The sequence below is a fragment of the Salmo salar genome, chromosome ssa17, assembly GCF_905237065.1.
Source record: "Salmo salar chromosome ssa17, Ssal_v3.1, whole genome shotgun sequence".
Lineage (NCBI taxonomy): Eukaryota > Metazoa > Chordata > Actinopteri > Salmoniformes > Salmonidae > Salmo > Salmo salar.
In genome coordinates, this window is record NC_059458.1 from 31083107 (window position 1) to 31102126 (window position 19020).

General features: G+C 45.7%; 2 protein-coding genes across 2 annotated transcripts; both read right to left on the reverse strand.

Moving 5' to 3' along the window:
• Positions 1 to 337: 337 nt before the first annotated feature.
• LOC106574764 (serine/threonine-protein kinase SIK2) lies at positions 338 to 16412 on the reverse strand. Its single transcript, XM_045698615.1, has 14 exons — positions 15659 to 16412; positions 15154 to 15330; positions 13625 to 13741; positions 12537 to 12600; positions 10899 to 11060; positions 9965 to 10089; positions 9565 to 9688; positions 8220 to 8455; positions 7594 to 7894; positions 2873 to 3220; positions 2329 to 2536; positions 1757 to 2059; positions 656 to 1311; positions 338 to 618 (listed from the first exon to the last, which is right to left on the reverse strand). The coding sequence occupies exons 2-14, from the start codon at positions 15298 to 15300 to the stop codon at positions 338 to 340; spliced, it is 3072 nt and encodes a 1023-aa protein (XP_045554571.1). The 5' UTR covers positions 15301 to 15330; positions 15659 to 16412.
• Positions 16413 to 17143: 731 nt separating this feature from the next.
• LOC106574766 (phospholipid scramblase 2-like) lies at positions 17144 to 18759 on the reverse strand. The gene has a single exon (XM_045698611.1). The coding sequence runs from the start codon at positions 18600 to 18602 to the stop codon at positions 17538 to 17540; it is 1065 nt and encodes a 354-aa protein (XP_045554567.1). The 5' UTR covers positions 18603 to 18759; the 3' UTR covers positions 17144 to 17537.
• Between the last annotated feature and the right edge of the window lie 261 nt (positions 18760 to 19020).

Consider the following 19020-nt stretch of genomic DNA (forward strand, 5'->3'; position numbering starts at 1 on the left):
CAGTGCTAGTAGGAAAAGAGAAGTGCAATGTCTTATTTAAGATACTGTTTGAAGAGGTAGAGTTTCAGTTGTTTTCGGAAGATGGCCAGGGACTCTGCTGTCCTAGCTTTAGGGGAAGCTCATTCCACCATTAGACTCACAGTCCATCCTAAGTAGGTCCCACTGATGTCATCCTTCTTTATTAACGTCCACTGTTGCCAGAGCATCGAGGCAATGAGTCATTGGGGACATCAGTCTGAGGCCCAGTTCCATTTCTCTAGTCTCTCTCTGAGTCCTAATGTTAGCCTTGAGACAGTTGCTGTCCAACAGCTTCTAGGCCTTTAGTCCTGGGTGTTTCCTACGGTCCGTACCCAGGATCCATTCTCCCTACTGGGCATGGAGGCAGACGTGGCTGGCGCTGGAGCTGGGGCCGCCTGGAGGTCTGGGAGTGGGTATTGAGGCGGTGGTTGGCCCAGGGCCTTGGCTGAGGCTGGGGGTCAGAGTGGGAATACAGTAACTGAGGCTGAGACTGGGGGTCTGGGTAGTTGTGGGGGTGGTTGTGGAGGTGCTGTAGCTGAGACTGGGGGTCTGGGTAGTTGTGGGGGTGGGAGTGGGGTTGCTGTAGCTGAGACTGGGGGTCTGGGTGGTTGTGGGGGTGGGGTGCAGTAGCTGAGACTGGGGGTCTGGGTGGTTGTGGGGGTGTAGTAGTTGAGACTGGGGGTCTGGGTGGGGGTGGAGTAGCTTAGGCTGATACTGGGGTTTTGGGTGGGGGTGCAGTAGTTGAGACTGGGGTTTCGGGTGGGGGTGGGGGTGTAGTAGTTGAGTCTGGGGGTCTGGGTGGGGGTGTAGTAGTTGAGTCTGGGGGTCTGGGTGGGGGTGCAGTAGTTGAGACTGGGGTTTTGGGTGGGGGTGCAGTAGTTGAGACTGGGGTTTTGGGTGGGGGTGCAGTAGTTGAGACTGGGGTTTTGGGTGGGGGTGGGGGTGCAGTAGTTGAGACTGGGGTTTTGGGTGGGGGTGCAGTAGTTGAGACTGGGGTTTCGGGTGGGGGTGGGGGTGTAGTAGTTGAGCCTGGGGGTCTGGGTGGGGGTGCAGTAGTTGAGTCTGGGGGTCTGGGTGGGGGTGCAGTAGTTGAGACTGGGGGTCTGGGTGGGGGTGCAGTAGTTGAGACTGGGGGTCTGGGTGGGGGTGCAGTAGTTGAGTCTGGGGGTCTGGGTGGGGGTGCAGTAGTTGAGACTGGGGGTCTGGGTGGGGGTGCAGTAGTTGAGACTGGGGGTCTGGGTGGGGGTGCAGTAGTTTAGGCTGAGACTGGGGTTTCGGGTGGGGGAACTGGGGCTGAACAGGGAGGTGAGGAGCGTCAGAGAAGGGTTGGGTGTGGTTCTCAACCCGAGGAGAACTGATATGGAGATGGGTCTCCAAGAGGTGGCCAGCTGACGCCACCATGGCTGAAGAAGAGAAGGAGGAAGAGGAGGAGGAAGGGGATAAGTCTAGCGGTTGATCCGAGCATAGAGATAGGTAAGATTGTGGTTGTGGGTGTGTCTTTTGGTGTAGCTGTGGGTGTAGCTGTGAGTGTGGTTGTAGTTGTAGTTGTGGGTGTAGTTGTGACTGTGAGTGTAGTTGTGAGTGTAGTTGTGGTTGTAGTTGTGGGTGTAGTTGTGGCTGTGGGTGTAGTTGTGGTTGTAGTTGTGGGTGTCGTTGTAGGTATGGGTGTAGTTGTGGGTGTAGTTGTGGTTGTAGTTGTGGCTGTGGGTGTAGTTGTGGTTGTAGTTGTGGGTGTGGCTGTAGGTGTAGTTGTGGGTGTAGTTGTGGTTGTGGGTGTAGTTGTGGTTGTAGTTGTGGCTGTGGGTGTAGTTCTGGGTGTAGTTCTGGGTGTAGTGAGTGGTTCTGTTGAAGGGAGGGTGTGAGGAAGTCATGTGACAGTGTGCGTGTGGAGAACAGACCAATAGGAGGACGAGGAGGTGCGGGAACGTTAGGAGGGACGGGAGGAGACAGGAAGAGGTGTGGTGGCGGGGAGGAAGACATGGGGTGGTGGGGAGGAACAGGTGTGGTCGGGTGGAATTGGCACAGTGGAATCTGGATCACTCTGGGGGAAGACACAGAGAAAAGTCAGTACAACAACAGGTGTCTAATATTTTCAAATACTTGGGCTGCGCTTCATTTAGTTTGCTCCAATACAATGGAACCAATGGAACCAGTGGAACCAGTGGAACCAATAGAACCGGTTGCAGGTGCAACGTCCAAGACAAATCAGGCAAATGCTTAAAAGCTTTTGACAAATGTATTTAACCCAAATCAAAATGGCTTGATAATAATTTGAGTCACAATGATAAGAAACAAAAGGGTCTGCCTCACTTCTGCTGCTGGAAGCCCTCCTCTGACAGTGGTGTGGTGGGGACACAGTGGGACAGGTCTCGCCCCCCCCAGGCAGGGGGGCTGGGTGCAGAGCCAGAGGCTGGGGGGGACCACCCGTGCAGGATCCCGGGGCTCTTCATCTTGTTCAGTCCCAGCAGGCCCTTGGCACTGGCCTCCCTCCTCAACTGCTGGCGGAACACCCTCAGACCTGAAACAGAGGTCAAAGATCATGACATCATAAACCTTTATGAAAGCCGACAAGAATAGATCTAGAACTAAATTGTTACAAACGGTAACGGAATGATGTTTATTTTAGAGAGCAGTTTGTGTGTGCAGACCGACGGGTATCTTAATATCTTGTGGAGTTCCTCAAGGATCCATTCTAGGACCTTTGTCATTTCTGATCTACATCAAAGATGATTAAAACACAAGAGATGTCTCCAATGTGTAAGACAGGAGCCAATTACAGTATACATAAGAAGGTTTTCTTTTTTCCATCCGTCATACTTGATCTGTGCTTTAATTTTGAAGTGGTCGTCCATACCTTGTGTTAGAGTGCCGGTGTCCATGTCGGAGGCTCGGCGGCCCTCCTGGAAGCTAGGTATGGGGAGGCTGTCCTGGGGAGGGGGCTGCAGGGTGGATGACAGTGCCTGGGCCAGATGTCCTGTAGTGACCAGTAACTGATAGGGGCCGTCAACAGTGCTGGGCACGGTAGAGGACAGGGCCAGGGGGGACTCTGTGGGGCTATAGGTCCCAGGGCCAACCACAGTAGTGTCAAGTAACATATAAGAGTCCTCAATAGGGCTGGACAGGCTGGGACTGGCAGAGAAGGATGAGGAGGAAGAGGAGAAACTATCTGAGGAAGCTTGGTCAGATGAGTTTACCACAACACCTGTAGATGAGGAGAGAGTAGGGAACTTTAGCCATGTAACTTTGTGACAATGTGAAAGTGGGCTATGTATAGTGGTGTGTATAATGGTGTGTATAGTGGTGTATATAATGGTGTGTATAGTGGTGTGTGTATAGTGGTGTGTATATAGTGGTGTGTGTATAGTGGTGTATATAGTGGTGTGTATAGTGGTGTATATAATGGTGTGTATAGTGGTGTGTTTATAGTGGTGTGTGTATAATGGTGTGCATAGTGGTGTATATAGTGGTGTGTATAGTGATGCATATAGTGGTGTGTATAGCGGTGTGTATAGTGGTATGTATAGTGGTGTGTGTAGTGGTGTGTGTATAGTGGTGTGTACAGTGGTGTGTACAGTGGTGTGTATAGTGGTGTGTGTATAGTGGTATGTGCATAGTGGTGTGTATATAGCGGTGTGTATATAGCGGTGTGTATAGTGGTGTGTACAGTGGTATGTGTATAGTGTGTGTATAGTGGTGTGTAAAGTGGTGTGTGTATAGTGGTATGTGTATAGTGGTGTATAGTCATGTGTGTATAGTGGTGGGTATAGTGGTGTGTGTATAGTGGTGTGTATATAGTGGTGTGTGTATTGTGGTGTATGCATAATGGGTTATACATAGCGGTGTGTGTATAGTGGTTTGTATAGGGGTGTGTATAGTGGTGTGTATAGTGGTGCGTGTATAGTGGGCTATGTATAGTGGTGTGTGCATAGTGGTGTGTATATAGTGGTGTGTATAGTGGTGTGCATAGTGGTGTGTCTATGGTGGTGTGTATAGTGGTGTATGTATAGTGGTGTGTCTATAGTGGTGCGTGTATAGTGGGCTATGTATAGTGGTGTGTGTATAGTGGTGTGTACAGTGGTGTGTATAGTGGTATGTGTATAGTGTGTGTATAGTGGTGTGTAAAGTGGTGTGTGTATAGTGGGCTATGTATAGTGGTGTGTGTATAGTGGGCTATGTATAGTGGTGTGCGTACAGTGGGTGTGTGTATAGTGTGTGTGTATAGTGGTGTGTATAGTGGTGTATATAGTGGTGTTTATTGTGGTATGTATAGTGGTGTGTGTATAGTGGTGTGTGTATAGTGGTGTGTATAGTGGTGTATATAGTGGTGTTTATTGTGGTATGTATAGTGGTGTGTGTAGTGGTGTGTGTATAGTGGTGTGTATAGTGGCGGGTATAGTGGTGTGTCTATAGTGGTGTGTATAGTGGTGTATATAGTGGTGTGTATAGTGGTGTATGTATAGTGGTGTGTCTATAGTGGTGCGTGCATAGTGGGCTATGTATAGTGGGCTATGTTTTGTGGTGTGCGTACAGTGGTGTCTGTATAGTGGTGTGTATAGTGGTGTATATAGTGGTGTGCATAGTGGTGTATATAGTGGAGTGTGTATAATGGTGTGTATAGTGGTGTGTTCATAGTGGTGTGTATAGTGGTGCATATAGTGGTATGTATAGTGGTGTGTGTAGTGGTGTGTATAGTGGTGTGTATAGTGGTGGGTATAGTGGTGGGTATAGTGGTGTGTGTATAGTGGTGGGTATAGTGGTGTGTACAGTGGTGTGTGTATAGTGGTGTGTGTATAGTGTTGTGTATAGTGGTGTGTGTATAGTGGTGTGTATAGTGGAGTGTGTATAACGGTGAGTATAGTGGTGTGTATGTAGTGGTGTGTATAGTGGTGTGTGTATAGTGGTGTGTATAGTGGTGTTTGTATAGTGTTGTGTATAGTGGTGTGTACAGTGGAGTGTATAGTGGTGTGTGTATAGTGGTGTGTACAGTGGAGTGTGTAATTATTATTATTATTTTTTTTAATATGTATATATATACACACACACACACACACACACACACACACACACACACACACACACACACACACACACACACACACACACACACACACACACACACACACACACACAGCTCTGAAGTGACAACGATACTGAAGAGTCTGCTTAGGAGACAAATAGTCTCAACTGTTTGAATAATAAAAATAGAGTTTAAGTTACCTGTGATGAATGCTCTAAACAAAAACTGTAATTTCTATATGCAGGAAATCCTATTTTAATAATGGGCATGGTAAGAATTGACTACCAAAGTGCGAGTCATAATTCCCATGACACCTTCTAGCAAAATCTGAAAAGCGGTTCCTTAATTTATTCCATAGGATATTTTTAGATTAACTTAAAATAAGGTCTGTGTTTGGTTTAGGCTTACACCACCTTGCCAATTTCATAACTGTGTAGATATCCATAGGATATAACTCTGATCAATATAAGCGAAGATAATTTTTTTTGTAGAGTGGATTTATGAAAATATGTTGCCAAACGTTACCTAGTGAGATTTACACGGGTATCAAAACGCCGAGGCGGGTTAAGCACAAAACACAGACCTTATTTGAAGTAGATCAAGACATTCTCTATGGAAGACATGAACGGTAAAACAACGAAGGAACCCCTTTCAAGTTCAGCCGCAAGTTATTACAGGAATTATGACGCGTCAACTATTTCTCTCTAAACCATATACCTTTGACTATTACGAGCCTGCTGCTGCCTACCACCGCTCAGTCAGACTGCTCTATCAAATATCAAATCATAGACTTAACTATAATATAATAAACCTTAGGTCATTAATATGGTCAAATCCGGAAACTATCATCTCGAAAACATTATTCTTTCAGTGACATACGGAACCGTTCCGTATTTTATCTAACGGGTGGCATCCATAAGTCTAAATATTCCTGTTACATTGCACAACCTACAATGTTATTTCATAGTTCCGTAAAATTCGGGCAAATTAGTTCGCAACGAGCCAGATTCTGTATACCCTGATTCTGCGTGCAACGAACGCAAGAGAAGTGACACAATTTCACCTGGTTAATATTGCCTGCTAACCTGGATTTCTTTTAGCTAAATATGCAGGTTTAAAAATATATACTTCTGTGTATTGATTTTAAGAAAGGCATTGATGTTTATGGTTAGGTACAGTCGTGCAACGATTGTGCTTTTTTTTCCGCAAATGTGCTTTTGTTAAATCATCCCCCGTTTGGCGAAGTCGGCTGTCTTTGTTAGGAAGAAATAGTCTTCACAGTTCGCAACAAGCCAGGCGGCCCAAACTGCTGCATATACCCTAACTCTGTTTGCAAGAGAAGTGACACATTTTCCCTAGTTAAAATAAATTCATGTTAGCAGGTAATATTAACTAAATATGCAGGTTTAAAATATATATACTTGTGTATTGATTTTAAGAAAGACATTGATGTTTATGGTTAGGAACACGTCGGAGCAAAGACGGTCCTTTTTCGCGAATGCGCAGCACATCGATTATATGCAACGCAGGACAGGCTAGATAAACTAGTAATATCATCAACCATGTGTAGTTAACTAGTGATTATGATTGATTGATAGTTTTTTTATAAGATAAGTTTAATGCTAGCTAGCAACTTACCGTGGCAACGTAAAGCAGGTGGTTAGAGCGTTGGGCTAGTTAACGTAAGGTTGCATCCCTAAGCTGACAAGGTAAAAATCTGTCGTTCTGCCCCTGAACAAGGCAGTTAACCCACCGTTCCTAGGCCGTCATTGAAAATAAGAATGTGTCCTTTAACTGACTTGCCTAGTTAAATAAAGGTTTAAAAAAATAAAATAAAAACGTTTTTTTTTATTTAAAATCGGCAAATCGGTGGCCAAAAATACCGATTACCGATTGTTATGAAAACTTGAAATCGGCCCTAATTAATCGGCCATTCCGATTAATCGGTCGATCTCTAGTGTGTATAGTGGTGTGTGTATAGTGGTGTGTATAGTGGTGTGTACAGTGGAGTGTGTATAGTGGTGTGTACAGTGGTGTGTATAGTGTTGTGTACAGTGGTGTGTATAGTGGTGTGTGTATAATGTTGTGTACAGTGGTGTGTATAGTGGTGTGTACAGTGGAGTGTGTATAGTGGTGTGTGTATAGTGGTGTGTATAGTGGTGTGTATATAGTGGTGTGTGTATAGTGGTGTGTATCTTGGTGTGTATATAGTGGTGTGTGTATAGTGGTGTGTGTATAGTGTCTTCCCTGTGGCTCAGTTGGTAGAGCATGGTGTTTGCAATGCCAGCATGGTGTGTGCAACGCCAGGGTTGTGGGTTCGATTCCCACGGGAGGTCAGTACACATTTTTTTTTTTTATAAAAAAAAATAAATGCATGAAATGAAATGTATGCATTCACTACTGTAAGTCGCTCTGGATAAGAGCGTCTGCTAAATGACGTAAATGTAAATGTAGCGGTGTGTGTGTGTGAGAGTTTGTGTTTGTGTGTACTTCATGCAAATGTTTGTATCTAAATTAACATAGTTCAGATTTGTGTATGTGTGTGTCTCAGTACTCACAAGGTGGGCTGCACTGCTGGAGGCGGGCAGAGACCTCAGCCAGAGTGTGTCTGCAGGAGGGGTGTAAGGAGAGGGGTGCTGCCCCTCCCTCCTCTTGCAGCTCCTCTTCCTGTGGCTCCTCCCCCTGGTTTCCATGGTGATCCTCCTCACTAATGCAGGTCGGTAGCAGAGTGCCGTGGTCAGGGTTGGGGGTCACCTTTTCGGTGCTCGAGGGTTGTCTGAGTGAGCGGAGCTCTTTCACCTTCTCCAGCATGAGACGATAGATAGCAGAGAAGTGGTTGTAGCTGCTGCTCTGAAGAGACTGGAGAGAGGTAGAGAGAGAGAGGTAGAGAGAGGGGGGGAGGGAGAGAGCGAGGGAGAGAGAGAGGGGGGGAGGGAGAGAGCGAGGGAGAGAGAGAGAGAGGGGGGAGGGAGAGAGCGAGGGAGAGAGAGAGAGAGAGAAAGAGACAGAGAGAGACAGAGAGAGAGAGAGAGAGGTAGAGAGAGAGAGAGAGAGAGAGAGAGAGAGAGGGGGGGGGGAGAGAGAGAGAGAGCTATTGAAATTACAAACAGTAGGAAATGTAGCTACACAGATATGGAGTAACACATAGGACTCATACTGGTTTCTTAGTATTTCTCCGACTCACCTCAATGGTCCTCTGCCGGTCGATGCCCAGGGTCTGCATGAGGCCAAGGACCGGCTTGCTGTAATTCTCGCCCAGACAGGGCTCTGCATCAGGGGCAGGGTTCGGCTGGGGCATCTCTGGAGGGGCTGCCGTGGCCGGGGGATCCGACTTCATCCAGCGGTGCTTCTTGATCCGGGCCACCGTGATCCGTTTGGCTGGTTCAATTACCAACATCCTCCTCACCAGGTTCTCACAGTCTGATGGTATGGAGGGAGATAAGGGACAAAATGAAGAGGGTTTCAGAACCGGCTGAGGTCACCGCTGTAGTTTGATTGGTTTTAGTGTTCTATGATCTAAAGAAAAGACGATAGTTTTGTTGGTGGTGACTACAGCAGTGTTTGGTTGATGTAATACAACATGGATTTATAAGATCTACAATCATATCTAACGTTGTCTGTGAATGGGTCCGAAATGGCACCCTATTATCAAGGGCTGGGAATTGCCAGGGACCTCACAATGCAATATTATCACCATACGATATGTATTGACAATTGATGTTCCAAACATACTGCTCACTATATGTCTGCTGCAGAGAGACTAGCGAGTTTTGATCAGTCATGGAAATAAAAGTGCGGAAAACATGTTGGCTCACTATTTAAAAAGAAGATGGAGAACAAGCTATAGGATGAAGAATACCAGAGTTATGGCACAGGTACAGTCAACTAGCACTAGCTAACGCTACCTAGCAACAACAACCAAAATATATACAGTACAAAAGGTTGGACACACCTATTCATTCAAGGGTTTTTCATTATTTTTACTATTTTCTACATTGTAGAATAATAGTGAAGACATCAAAACTATGAAATAACACATGGACTTGATATTTTACCAAATAGGGCTATCTTCTGTATACCACCCCTACCTTGTCACAACACAACTGATTGGCTCAAATGCATTAAGGAAAGACATTTCACAAATGAACTTTTAACTAGGCACACCTGTTAAAAGTCCAGCTGGTTGAGAGAATGCCAGGAGTGTGCAAAGCTGTCATCAAGGCAAAGGGTGGCTACTTTTAAGAATCTAAAATATATTTTGATTTGGTTAACACTTTTTTGGTTACTACATGATTCCATATGTGTTATTTCATAGTTGTGATATCTTCACTATTATTCTACAGTGTAGAACATAGTCAAAGAATAAAGAAAAACCCTTGAATAAGTGGATGTGTCCAAACCTTTGACTGGTACTGTAAATATATATATATTTATCGATACTTAGAGTAGCACACAAAATAGGTAATAGGGTGTGGTTTCAGCCTTGTGCTGTGAGTATCTGTCATGTGACCACTCCTGCAGGACCGTACCTTGGGACATGTAGAAGGGGATTCTGAAGCGGCCCTCCCGGACCCTCTGTCTGAGCGCGGGGAGTGAGGGGCCGTCAAAGGGCAGGACGCCACACACCAACACGTACAGCACCACGCCCAGACTCTGAACACCAAAGGGGGTGAGCGAGATGAGGACCACAGTCCTGCCACTTCCTACTGCTATTAGTACTATTGTCACTACCAGATAAAGATATAGAATTCCTGATGAATCATCTCTACACCACAATAACTACCTATAAGGTTATTACAGTACAAGAGGGATTCTGAGATCTGAAAACATACAACCTTCATCTGCACTTTCATTCCCATGACATTATAGAGAAATAATCAACCCAAAGCAAGAGAATAGGAGGGAAACCATCCCTTCCTGGTCCCTTACCCAGATGTCTAGAGGAGGCCCCTCGTACTCAATCCCCTCAAACACCTCTGGAGCGGCGTAGGGAGGGGACCCACACCAGGTGGACAGAAATTGTCCTTCACTGAAGAAGTTCCCAAAACCAAAGTCTACAGGGAGGGAGAGGAAAAAGTCCATTAATATCAGATCAGTCCATTAATATATCCCCTAAAGCCAGGGCTGTTCAATTCCGGTCCTGGAAAGCCAAAATACTTCTGTTTTTCATCCTCTCCTTCTAATCAGGGACTGATTCAGACCCGGGACACCAGGTGAGTGCAATTAACTACCAGGTAGAAACAAAAAACAGAGATGTTTAGGCCCACTAGGACCGGAATTGAAAAGCCCTGCCTAAAGCCCTTGTGAATCCTCTGGAACATTCTCAATCATATCATAGGACACATATGCACATGACAAGGGACACCATAGCAACCATACTGTAGGTGAATAATTGTTTACATTTTTTAAACCACCACCTTTAATAGAATCTAAAAAAATATTATATAATATACAGTGCATTCGGAAAGTATTCAGACCCCTTGACTTTATCTACATTTTGTTACGTTACAGCCTTATTCAAAAATTGATCAAATATTTTTTTCCCCTCATCAATCTACACACAATACCCCATAATGACAAAGTGAAAACATGTTTTTAGAAATTTTTGCAAATTTATTACAAATAAAAACAGATATACCTTATTTACATTTTGGATTGATGAGGGAAAAAAACGATTTTATTAATTTTAGAATAAGGCTATAAAGTAACAAAATGTGGAAAAAGTATTTGGGTCTGAATACTTTCCGAATGCACTGTAGCTTAATTACTATCTAAAGCAATTCTATTTGGCCTGTTTTTTAAACATCCATCTTTCTGTGATTCAAGGTTGATTGATTTCCGAAACTCTCCTTTCTGCCTGTACCTGCTACTTTGATGTCCATGTTGGAGTCCAGCAGAAGGTTCTCAGCCTTCAGGTCTCTGTGGACGATGTGGTTGCTGTGGCAGTAGTCCACCGCTGACAGGATCTGACAGAACTTCCTGCGAGCCTCACTCTCACTCAGCCGCCCCAACGACAACAGGTAGTCTACAGAAAGAGGGTGGGATGTAGGGAGAGGGGATAGAGGGTGGGTGGATGGGAGAGGAGGGGATAGAGGGTGGGATGTAGGGAGAGGGGATAGAGGGTGGGATGTAGGGAGAGGAGGGGTTAGAGGTTGGAAGGATGGGAGAGGAAGGGATAGAGGGTGGAAGGATGGGAGAGGAGGGGATAGAGGGTGGAAGGATGGGAGAGTAGGGGATAGAGGGTGGAAGGATGGGAGAGGAAGGGATAGAGGGTGGAAGGATGGGAGAGGAGGGGATAGAGGGTGGAAGGATGGGAGAGGAAGGGATAGAGGGTGGAAGGATGGGAGAGTAGGGGATAGAGGGTGGAAGGATGGGAGAGGAGGGGATAGAGGGTGGAAGGATGGGAGAGTAGGGGATAGAGGGTGGAAGGATGGGAGAGGAGGGGATAGAGGGTGGAAGGATGGGAGAGTAGGGGATAGAGGGTGGGATATAGGGAGAGGAGGGGATAGAGGGTGGAAGGATGGGAGAGGAGGGGATAGAGGGTGGGATGTAGGGAGAGGGGATAGAGGGGGGATGGGAGAGGAGGGGATAGAGGGTGGGATATAGGGAGAGGAGGGGATAGAGGGTGGGATATAGGGAGAGGAGGGGATAGAGGGTGGGATGTAGTGAGAGGAGGGGATAGAGGGTGGGATGTAGGGAGAGGGGATAGAGGGGGGATGTAGGGAGAGGGGATAGAGGGTGGGATGTAGGGAGAGGAGGGGATAGAGGGTGGGATATAGGGAGAGGAGGGGATAGAGGGTGGGATGTAGGGAGAGGAGGGGATAGAGGGTGGAAGGATGGGAGAGGAGGGGATAGAGGGTGCGATGTAGGGAGAGGAGTGGATAGAGGGTGGGATATAGGGAGAGGAGGGGATAGAGGGTGGGAGGATGGGAGAGGAGGGGATAGAGGGTGGGATATAGGGAGAGGAGGGGATAGAGGGTGGGAGGATGGGAGAGGAGGGGATAGAGGGTGGGATGTAGGGAGAGGAGGGGATAGAGGGTGGGAGGATGGGAGAGGAGGGGATAGAGGGTGGGATGTAGGGAGAGGAGGGGATAGAGGGTGGGAGGATGGGAGAGGAGGGGATAGAGGGTGGGATGTAGGGAGAGGAGGGGATAGAGGGTGGGATGTAGGGAGAGGAGGGGATAGAGGGTGGGAGGATGGGAGAGGAGGGGATAGAGGGTGGGATGTAGGGAGAGGAGGGGATAGAGGGTGGGAGGATGGGAGAGGAGGGGATAGAGGGTGGGATGTAGGGAGAGGAGGGGATAGAGGGTGGGAGGATGGGAGAGGAGGGGATAGAGGGTGAATAATGAGGAATGTAATTGATTGGTTGGTTCAGATTGTTTGATTGAATCATTGTAAATAATTTGTGATCAAGTACACATGTGCACACACACAAACACACTGTTCTAAGAGATTGCACCAAGCATCATGGACACCTCTAGAGCGATACCCTCCCACTTACCAAACATCTCTCCGTTCCTGGCATACTCCATCACCATGTACAACATGTCCTTAGTTTCCATGACCTGCAAGACACAAGAGAGGCACACTCACTGATAAATACAACTTAAATATACATTTCCCATGTCATTATTACGTGTAAGCCTGTGGAAGAGTGTGCCCAAAGTGTAATGTGAGAATATGACAGCAGGAACCATATTGGAATCCTTAAAAACCATTACAAAAACAAGTAAAAGATTCTCTGTTTTAAGAAATATTTGCTTTGAGACCATATTGGAAGTAGGGGAGGGTTGACGGGGTCGTCATTTTCCATTCTGAAAATCCCCATGTGACTCATAGAGCTGGGGGTGGCTGGGCTGAGGGCTGGGAAACATACACTTAACCCCTATTACAAGATAAACAACCTGACCTTTCAAAATCCTCCATGTAGAGAATGAGAGAGAGGGGTCAGAGAGAGAGAGAGCGTAGTTTCACAACTCTATCCTCTACCTGATAGAGCTTGATAATGTGAGGATGGTTGAGAAGCTACCTGATAGAGCTTGATAATGTGAGGATGGTTGAGGAGCTTCCTGATAGAGCCTGATAATGTGCAGATGGTTGAGAAGCTTCCTGATAGAGCCTGATAATGTGAAGATGGTTGAGAAGCTACCTGATAGAGCTTGATAATGTGAAGATGGTTGAGAAGCTACCTGATAGAGTTCGATAATGTGCAGATGGTTGAGAAGCTACCTGATAGAGCCTGATAATGTGAGGATGGTTGAGGAGCTTCCTGATAGAGCCTGATAATGTGAAGATGGTTGAGAAGCTACCTGATAGAGCTTGATAATGTGAAGATGGTTGAGAAGCTACCTGATAGAGCTTGATAATGTGCAGATGGTTGAGAAGCTACCTGATAGAGCTTGATAATGTGCGGATGGTTGAGAAGCTACCTGATAGAGCTTGATAATGTGCGGATGGTTGAGAAGCTACCTGATAGAGCTTGATAATGTGCGGATGGTTGAGAAGCTACCTGATAGAGCTTGATAATGTGCGGATGGTTGAGAAGCTACCTGATAGAGCTTGATAATGTGCGGATGGTTGAGAAGCTACCTGATAGAGCTTGATAATGTGCGGATGGTTGAGAAGCTTCATCACCTCGACCTCTCTGTAGATCTTCTTCAGGTCAGAGGGCTCCAGTCTCTTCTTATCAATGATTTTAATGGCCACCTGTGTGTACAGAAAGCAGATAGTTAATTTCAAAATGGCACCCTAACCCCTATATAGTGCACTACTTTTGACCAAAGCCCTGGACCCTGTTCAAAAGTAGTGCACTGTGAATATACAGGGAATAGTGTGCCACTTCGGACGCTGCCAAGGTCCCATTCCAGCCTGGTCACATATACTAGACGTAACATAGTAAACGTAAATCCGTGGACACTCAAATTAGTGTTAAAGTTGCGACAGTTCGTTTCTGGTATCAGAACAAAATAGTCAGCACATAGTAACTTCTGATTTAGCTGTACTTTAATTAATGCAAACACGTGTGTGGTAAATGGGTGGTTCGTATATACAGTCTCTCTGTGACACCTAGCAGGGCAGACAGAAGAAGAGAGCGTCACATTCCATTGTTCTCTCTTTTATACTCTGACAGAGATAGTTCCCGCTCAATGCTGGCCTGTCAGAGGGAGGAGAAGCGTGGTTTAAACTTGCTCCTCCTATCGTCGGCGTGCAGGCTGGTCCCACTTCCTGTTGTTGGTTGTAGTTCTTCTTGTCTTCAACAGTTGATTTACCCGTAGTTTATGTACTTAGCATAGCTTCCCCAGTATATTATATAAGTTATGCATACAAATAGCCAGTTCAACCCTAACATTAGTATGATATGATACTTTGGGATTTTGTCAAAGAGGCCCTTTATCCACTTCCCCAGAGTCAGATGAACTTGTCAATTCCATTTGTATGTCTCTGTGTCCAGTATGAAGTAAGTAAGAGGTTGTTTTGAGAGCCAACGCTAACTAGCATTAACACAATGACTGGAAGTCTATGGGTATTTGCTGCTAGAAGAAACCATAGACTTTCAGTCATTGTGCGAACGCTAGCACTAGTTAGCAGCTTCCTTCAAACTGCACGCAGAGACATAAAAATGGTATCCACGAGTTCATCTGACTCTAGGTAAGTAGATATCCAGAAGTGTCCATTTAACACTTTAACCTGACTCCTAGCCTTAACCCCGACCCCTAGCCTAACTAACGTTAGCCACCTAGCTAATGTTAGCTACAACAAATTGGGATTCATAATATTTCATACATTTAGCAAATTCGTAACATATCATACAAATTGTAATTCCTAACATATCATACGACATGGATGATGGACATCCACAAATTAATACGAAAAGTAACATATCACACTGTCTCGGATTTATGTACAGAATAATATGAAATGCTCTGAAACCATGTTTCCCATTCTGTTACTTGTTTGCTCAGCAGCAGCTGGCTGTAAGTCCTAACAGTATGAAATCCCTCTATGTTAACAAACTGTATAAGGACCAAAAATGAATATAGAGGTGGAGTTGAATATTGGAGATTTTATGGTGTAGGGAAGAAATGTTTCATATGCATTATGCATGCGTAATTACGCACCTGGGTTTTTGTGACTTTGTGACAAGCCAGTTTAACTACAGCGAAGTTTCCCTTCCCCAGCGTCCTGATGATCTCGTAGAAACCGACCTGAACCGGCCCCCCGGGGCATGGCTGGCTCAGGGGAGAGCCATCTGATAAAACCACCATGGTGCAGAGGAACCCAGTGACTGGATAAACCTATTGTCCATTTCCCAGGATTAGAGTACCGTTATTAGGCCACTCCCGTAAACACAATTGAGAGACCATATTTTGTCAATATATAGGCTGCATATAATAGGAAAGAAAAAATATACAATTGTGATATTAAATCTACTAGGCCTAGGCTATACATCTCAACACCTATCAGAAGTGTAATTCCATTTAACTATTTCTGAGAGGAAAGACTATAGCCTACGTAACAGTGTAAGAGTTGAACAAACAGATATCATTTAGCCAACAAGTGTCATTGAAATAAAAACAGACCATAGCCTATTATTCATTTGCAACACAAAATCATGTAATTTACCTTCAGAGAAAATCTACAGTTCAATACATCCACCTATGTTGTTGGAATCCTCCGCCGTTCTAGAACAGCACCCAGGCTACTTTCCTAAGAACTGCGCACAGACGATTTGTTCCTCATATTTTGTTAACAGGGGATAAATCTGGTATGCAATAATCCACACAACCTCTGTAACTCAAACTCGGCTGGAAATCTTCTCCTGCCATAATAAACTAAAACACACTTAATTAACGTCAAGCTTGCGTCAGAGTTGCCGAGCAACTGTCCCGCGCGCTTCTCGTGGAGCGGAAAGGTAGCTTGGAGCTGGACAAGGTGACGCCAAAGTGATCTTCACGAGGTTTGCACAATGAATAGGCTGTAGCAGCCGCTCAGCGTACAGTAACGCTAAACAATAACACTGAGCAGTAAAATCTCTCTTTTGAATTAGACCAACACTTCTAGTAGACTGGAGGATCACTAGTCTCCTCCCTATAAGCAGTTTAACGGACAGGCATAAAGTTAAGTGGGTCATGATGACCAATGTGGTGATGACTCATGAGCTAAGGCTAACATTGTTCAACTCAATTTGCGACACTCAGCAGCATGATATTTTGTTGGATTCTAGCCACCATTTAGTTGCTGTCAATGTTGCATTGAGCTTGTATGATGCAACATACTTTGTATTGTCCATTTGCATTGGAATTCTACTGTATATATGACACAAAGGAAATACACAAATTCAATACACTGTAATACAATATAATGGAATACAATACAAAGTAAACACACATTCACACACAGTACCCTGTGACATGTATAGCCTACTGTCTGGCCATGTAGTGTAAATTGTGTCCTATGTCCCACTATTCAATAGGATGATGGCTGTTAGGATGAAGCTTGCCCTGCTTCTGTTGTTACGGAACCCACGGACCTTGTAACTTTGTAGTTGTTTTGTTGTTACGGAACCCACGGACCTTGTAACTTTGTAGTTGTTTTGTTGTTACGGAACCCACGGGACCTTGTAACTTTGTAGTTGTTTTGTTGTTACTGAACCCACGGGACCTTGTAACTTTGTAGTTGTTTTGTTGTTACGGAACCCACGGGACCTTGTAACTTTGTAGTTGTTTTGTTGTTACTGAAGCCACGGACCTTGTAACTTTGTAGTTGTTTTGTTGTTACGGAACCCACGGGACCTTGTAACTTTGTAGTTGTTTTGTTGTTACGGAACCCACGGGACCTTGTAACTTTGTAGTTGTTTTGTTGTTACGGAACCCACGGGACCTTGTAACTTTGTAGTTGTTTTGTTGTTACGGAACCCACGGGACCTTGTAACTTTGTAGTTGTTTTGTTGTTACTGAACCCACGGGACCTTGTAACTTTGTAGTTGTTTTGTTGTTACGGAACCCACGGACCTTGTAACTTTGTAGTTGTTTTGTTGTTACTGAACCCACGGGACCTTGTAACTTTGTAGTTGTTTTGTTGTTACGGAACCCACGGTACCTTGTAACTTTGTAGTTGTTTTGTTGTTACTGAACCCACGGGACCTTGTAACTTTGTAGTTGTTTTGTTGTTACGGAACCCACGGGACCTTGTAACTTTGTAGTTGTTTTGTTGTTACGGAACCCACGGGACCTTGTAACTTTGTAGTTGTTTTGTTGTTACGGAACCCACGGGACCTTGTAACTTTGTAGTTGTTTTGTTGTTACGGAACCGACGGGACCTTGTAACTTTGTAGTTGTTTTGTTGTTACGGAACCCACGGGACCTTGTAACTTTGTAGTTGTTTTGTTGTTACGGAACCCACGGGACCTTGTAACTTTGTAGTTGTTTTGTTGTTACGGAACCCACGGGACCTTGTAACCTTCTTCACAAAACACTAAGGATAGTCGGCACAGAGTAAAATTTCAATGTTTCTTGTCTCCTTTCCTTTCCTCAAAATACAGGAAATCGATCAGGAAGCAGGCTCCCAGCAGCACAGCCTTCATCTTCACATCCAGGTCCATTGGGAACACGATTCCAAAATGATCTGCGTCCGTGTAGGCTTCGCGCAGGAAGCCGGACCACTGCTTACTGATATGCCCTATCAACATTGAGTCATCCAGAGTCTTCACCTCAAATGTGACGTCTCTGCAACAACTACAGAAAAACAGCGGCCCTTTGATCCTCAGCTGAGGCTGTCTCCTCTCGTTCAGCACAGTGAGTTTGGGGAGGAACGGGTGACACTCCTGCACCACATACCCTATTGGAATACCGGGGGGACTCTGCACCTCCAGGTCTTGCAGGCAGCAGGGGAAGCAGCAGTAGCTGCACGCAAGAGGGCGCATCAGGGTCAACACCTCCTGCCCCAGGTTGTCCTGGATGTGAAAGGTGAAAGGTCGGCTGGGGCCAAAGCACTGTAGGGTGCAACAGTTGTTCTCCTCTTCCGCCAGAAACACTTGTTGCCCGATACTGTTCTTCACATTGTAGGAATTTCTAACCTCCCAACCCAGCAGTTCGGCCAGATGAAAAGTCTGATGGACGAGAAGCTGGTCGACATGAATCAGGTATTCCAGTCCTGGGGGGCAGCCGGTGGGTCGGAGATCAGGCGGAGGGGCAGGCATCATCGCAGGGACCGGAGGGGTAACGTAGCCTGGGGGTACTGGCGGGATTCTGGGGTTCATGGGCGCGGGGTAGACAGCATTAGGGTGTCCGAAAGGGGCAGGCATCATCGGGGGAGCGGAAGGGGTCACGTATCCAGGGGGTGGGAATCCAGGGTTTGTGGGAGCTGGGTAGACAACATTGAGTGGTTCAAGAGAGGCAGGCATCATCATATGAACCGGTGGGGCTGAAGGTGTCAGGTAGCTTGGGGGTGGTGGCACCAAGGTGGGCGCTGGGAACACAGCATTGTGACCAGGCGGCACCTCTTCGGAGTAAGCTGGGGCCGAGGGTAACCGTCCTGAGTTGGTGTCGCCATGTCCTTTGGAGGCCATTGAAACGATGCACTTCCACGTTCTACAAGATCAAACAAGACACCAAAAATGTTCTTCCTTATTTTTTAACTACAAAACCAAGTTACACCTTTATAGCTTCACATGCTCTGACACATACCTTTTCTACAAGTTAGCAAGGTATTGGAAACACATCTCTTCTGAGTGTAAGCAAGTTCCTGTTGGTTCTTGAGAGGATTTGCAAATGACTATTATTAGCAGAGATCCTTAGCGGACACAGTCCAGCCCAGTCTTTTAGCCCTCTCATCTTGAGTGTACAGTAACACTTCAGAGATCCAATCATGTTGGGAATGGAGGTCGATCAGAATATGGAAATGTTTTGTAACTTTGAAATGGACTGTAACTCAACAGACTGAGGCTTGACTATATATGTACACAGAGACTAGCTTGCTTCAATACC

Bases quoted from the DNA above. Each gene is read 5' to 3' on its own strand.
- LOC106574764 (XM_045698615.1), bottom strand. From the start codon at position 15,300: ATGGTGGTTTTATCAGATGGCTCTCCCCTGAGCCAGCCATGCCCCGGG. The intron at 9,689-9,964 runs GTAAGGGACCAG...TTTGGTGTTCAG, and splicing joins GGCCTCCTCTAGACATCTGG to AGTCTGGGCGTGGTGCTGTA. The intron at 2,537-2,872 runs GTATGGACGACC...CCTCTGTTTCAG, and splicing joins CACCGGCACTCTAACACAAG to GTCTGAGGGTGTTCCGCCAG.
- LOC106574766 (XM_045698611.1), bottom strand. From the start codon at position 18,602: ATGGCCTCCAAAGGACATGGCGACACCAACTCAGGACGGTTACCCTCG.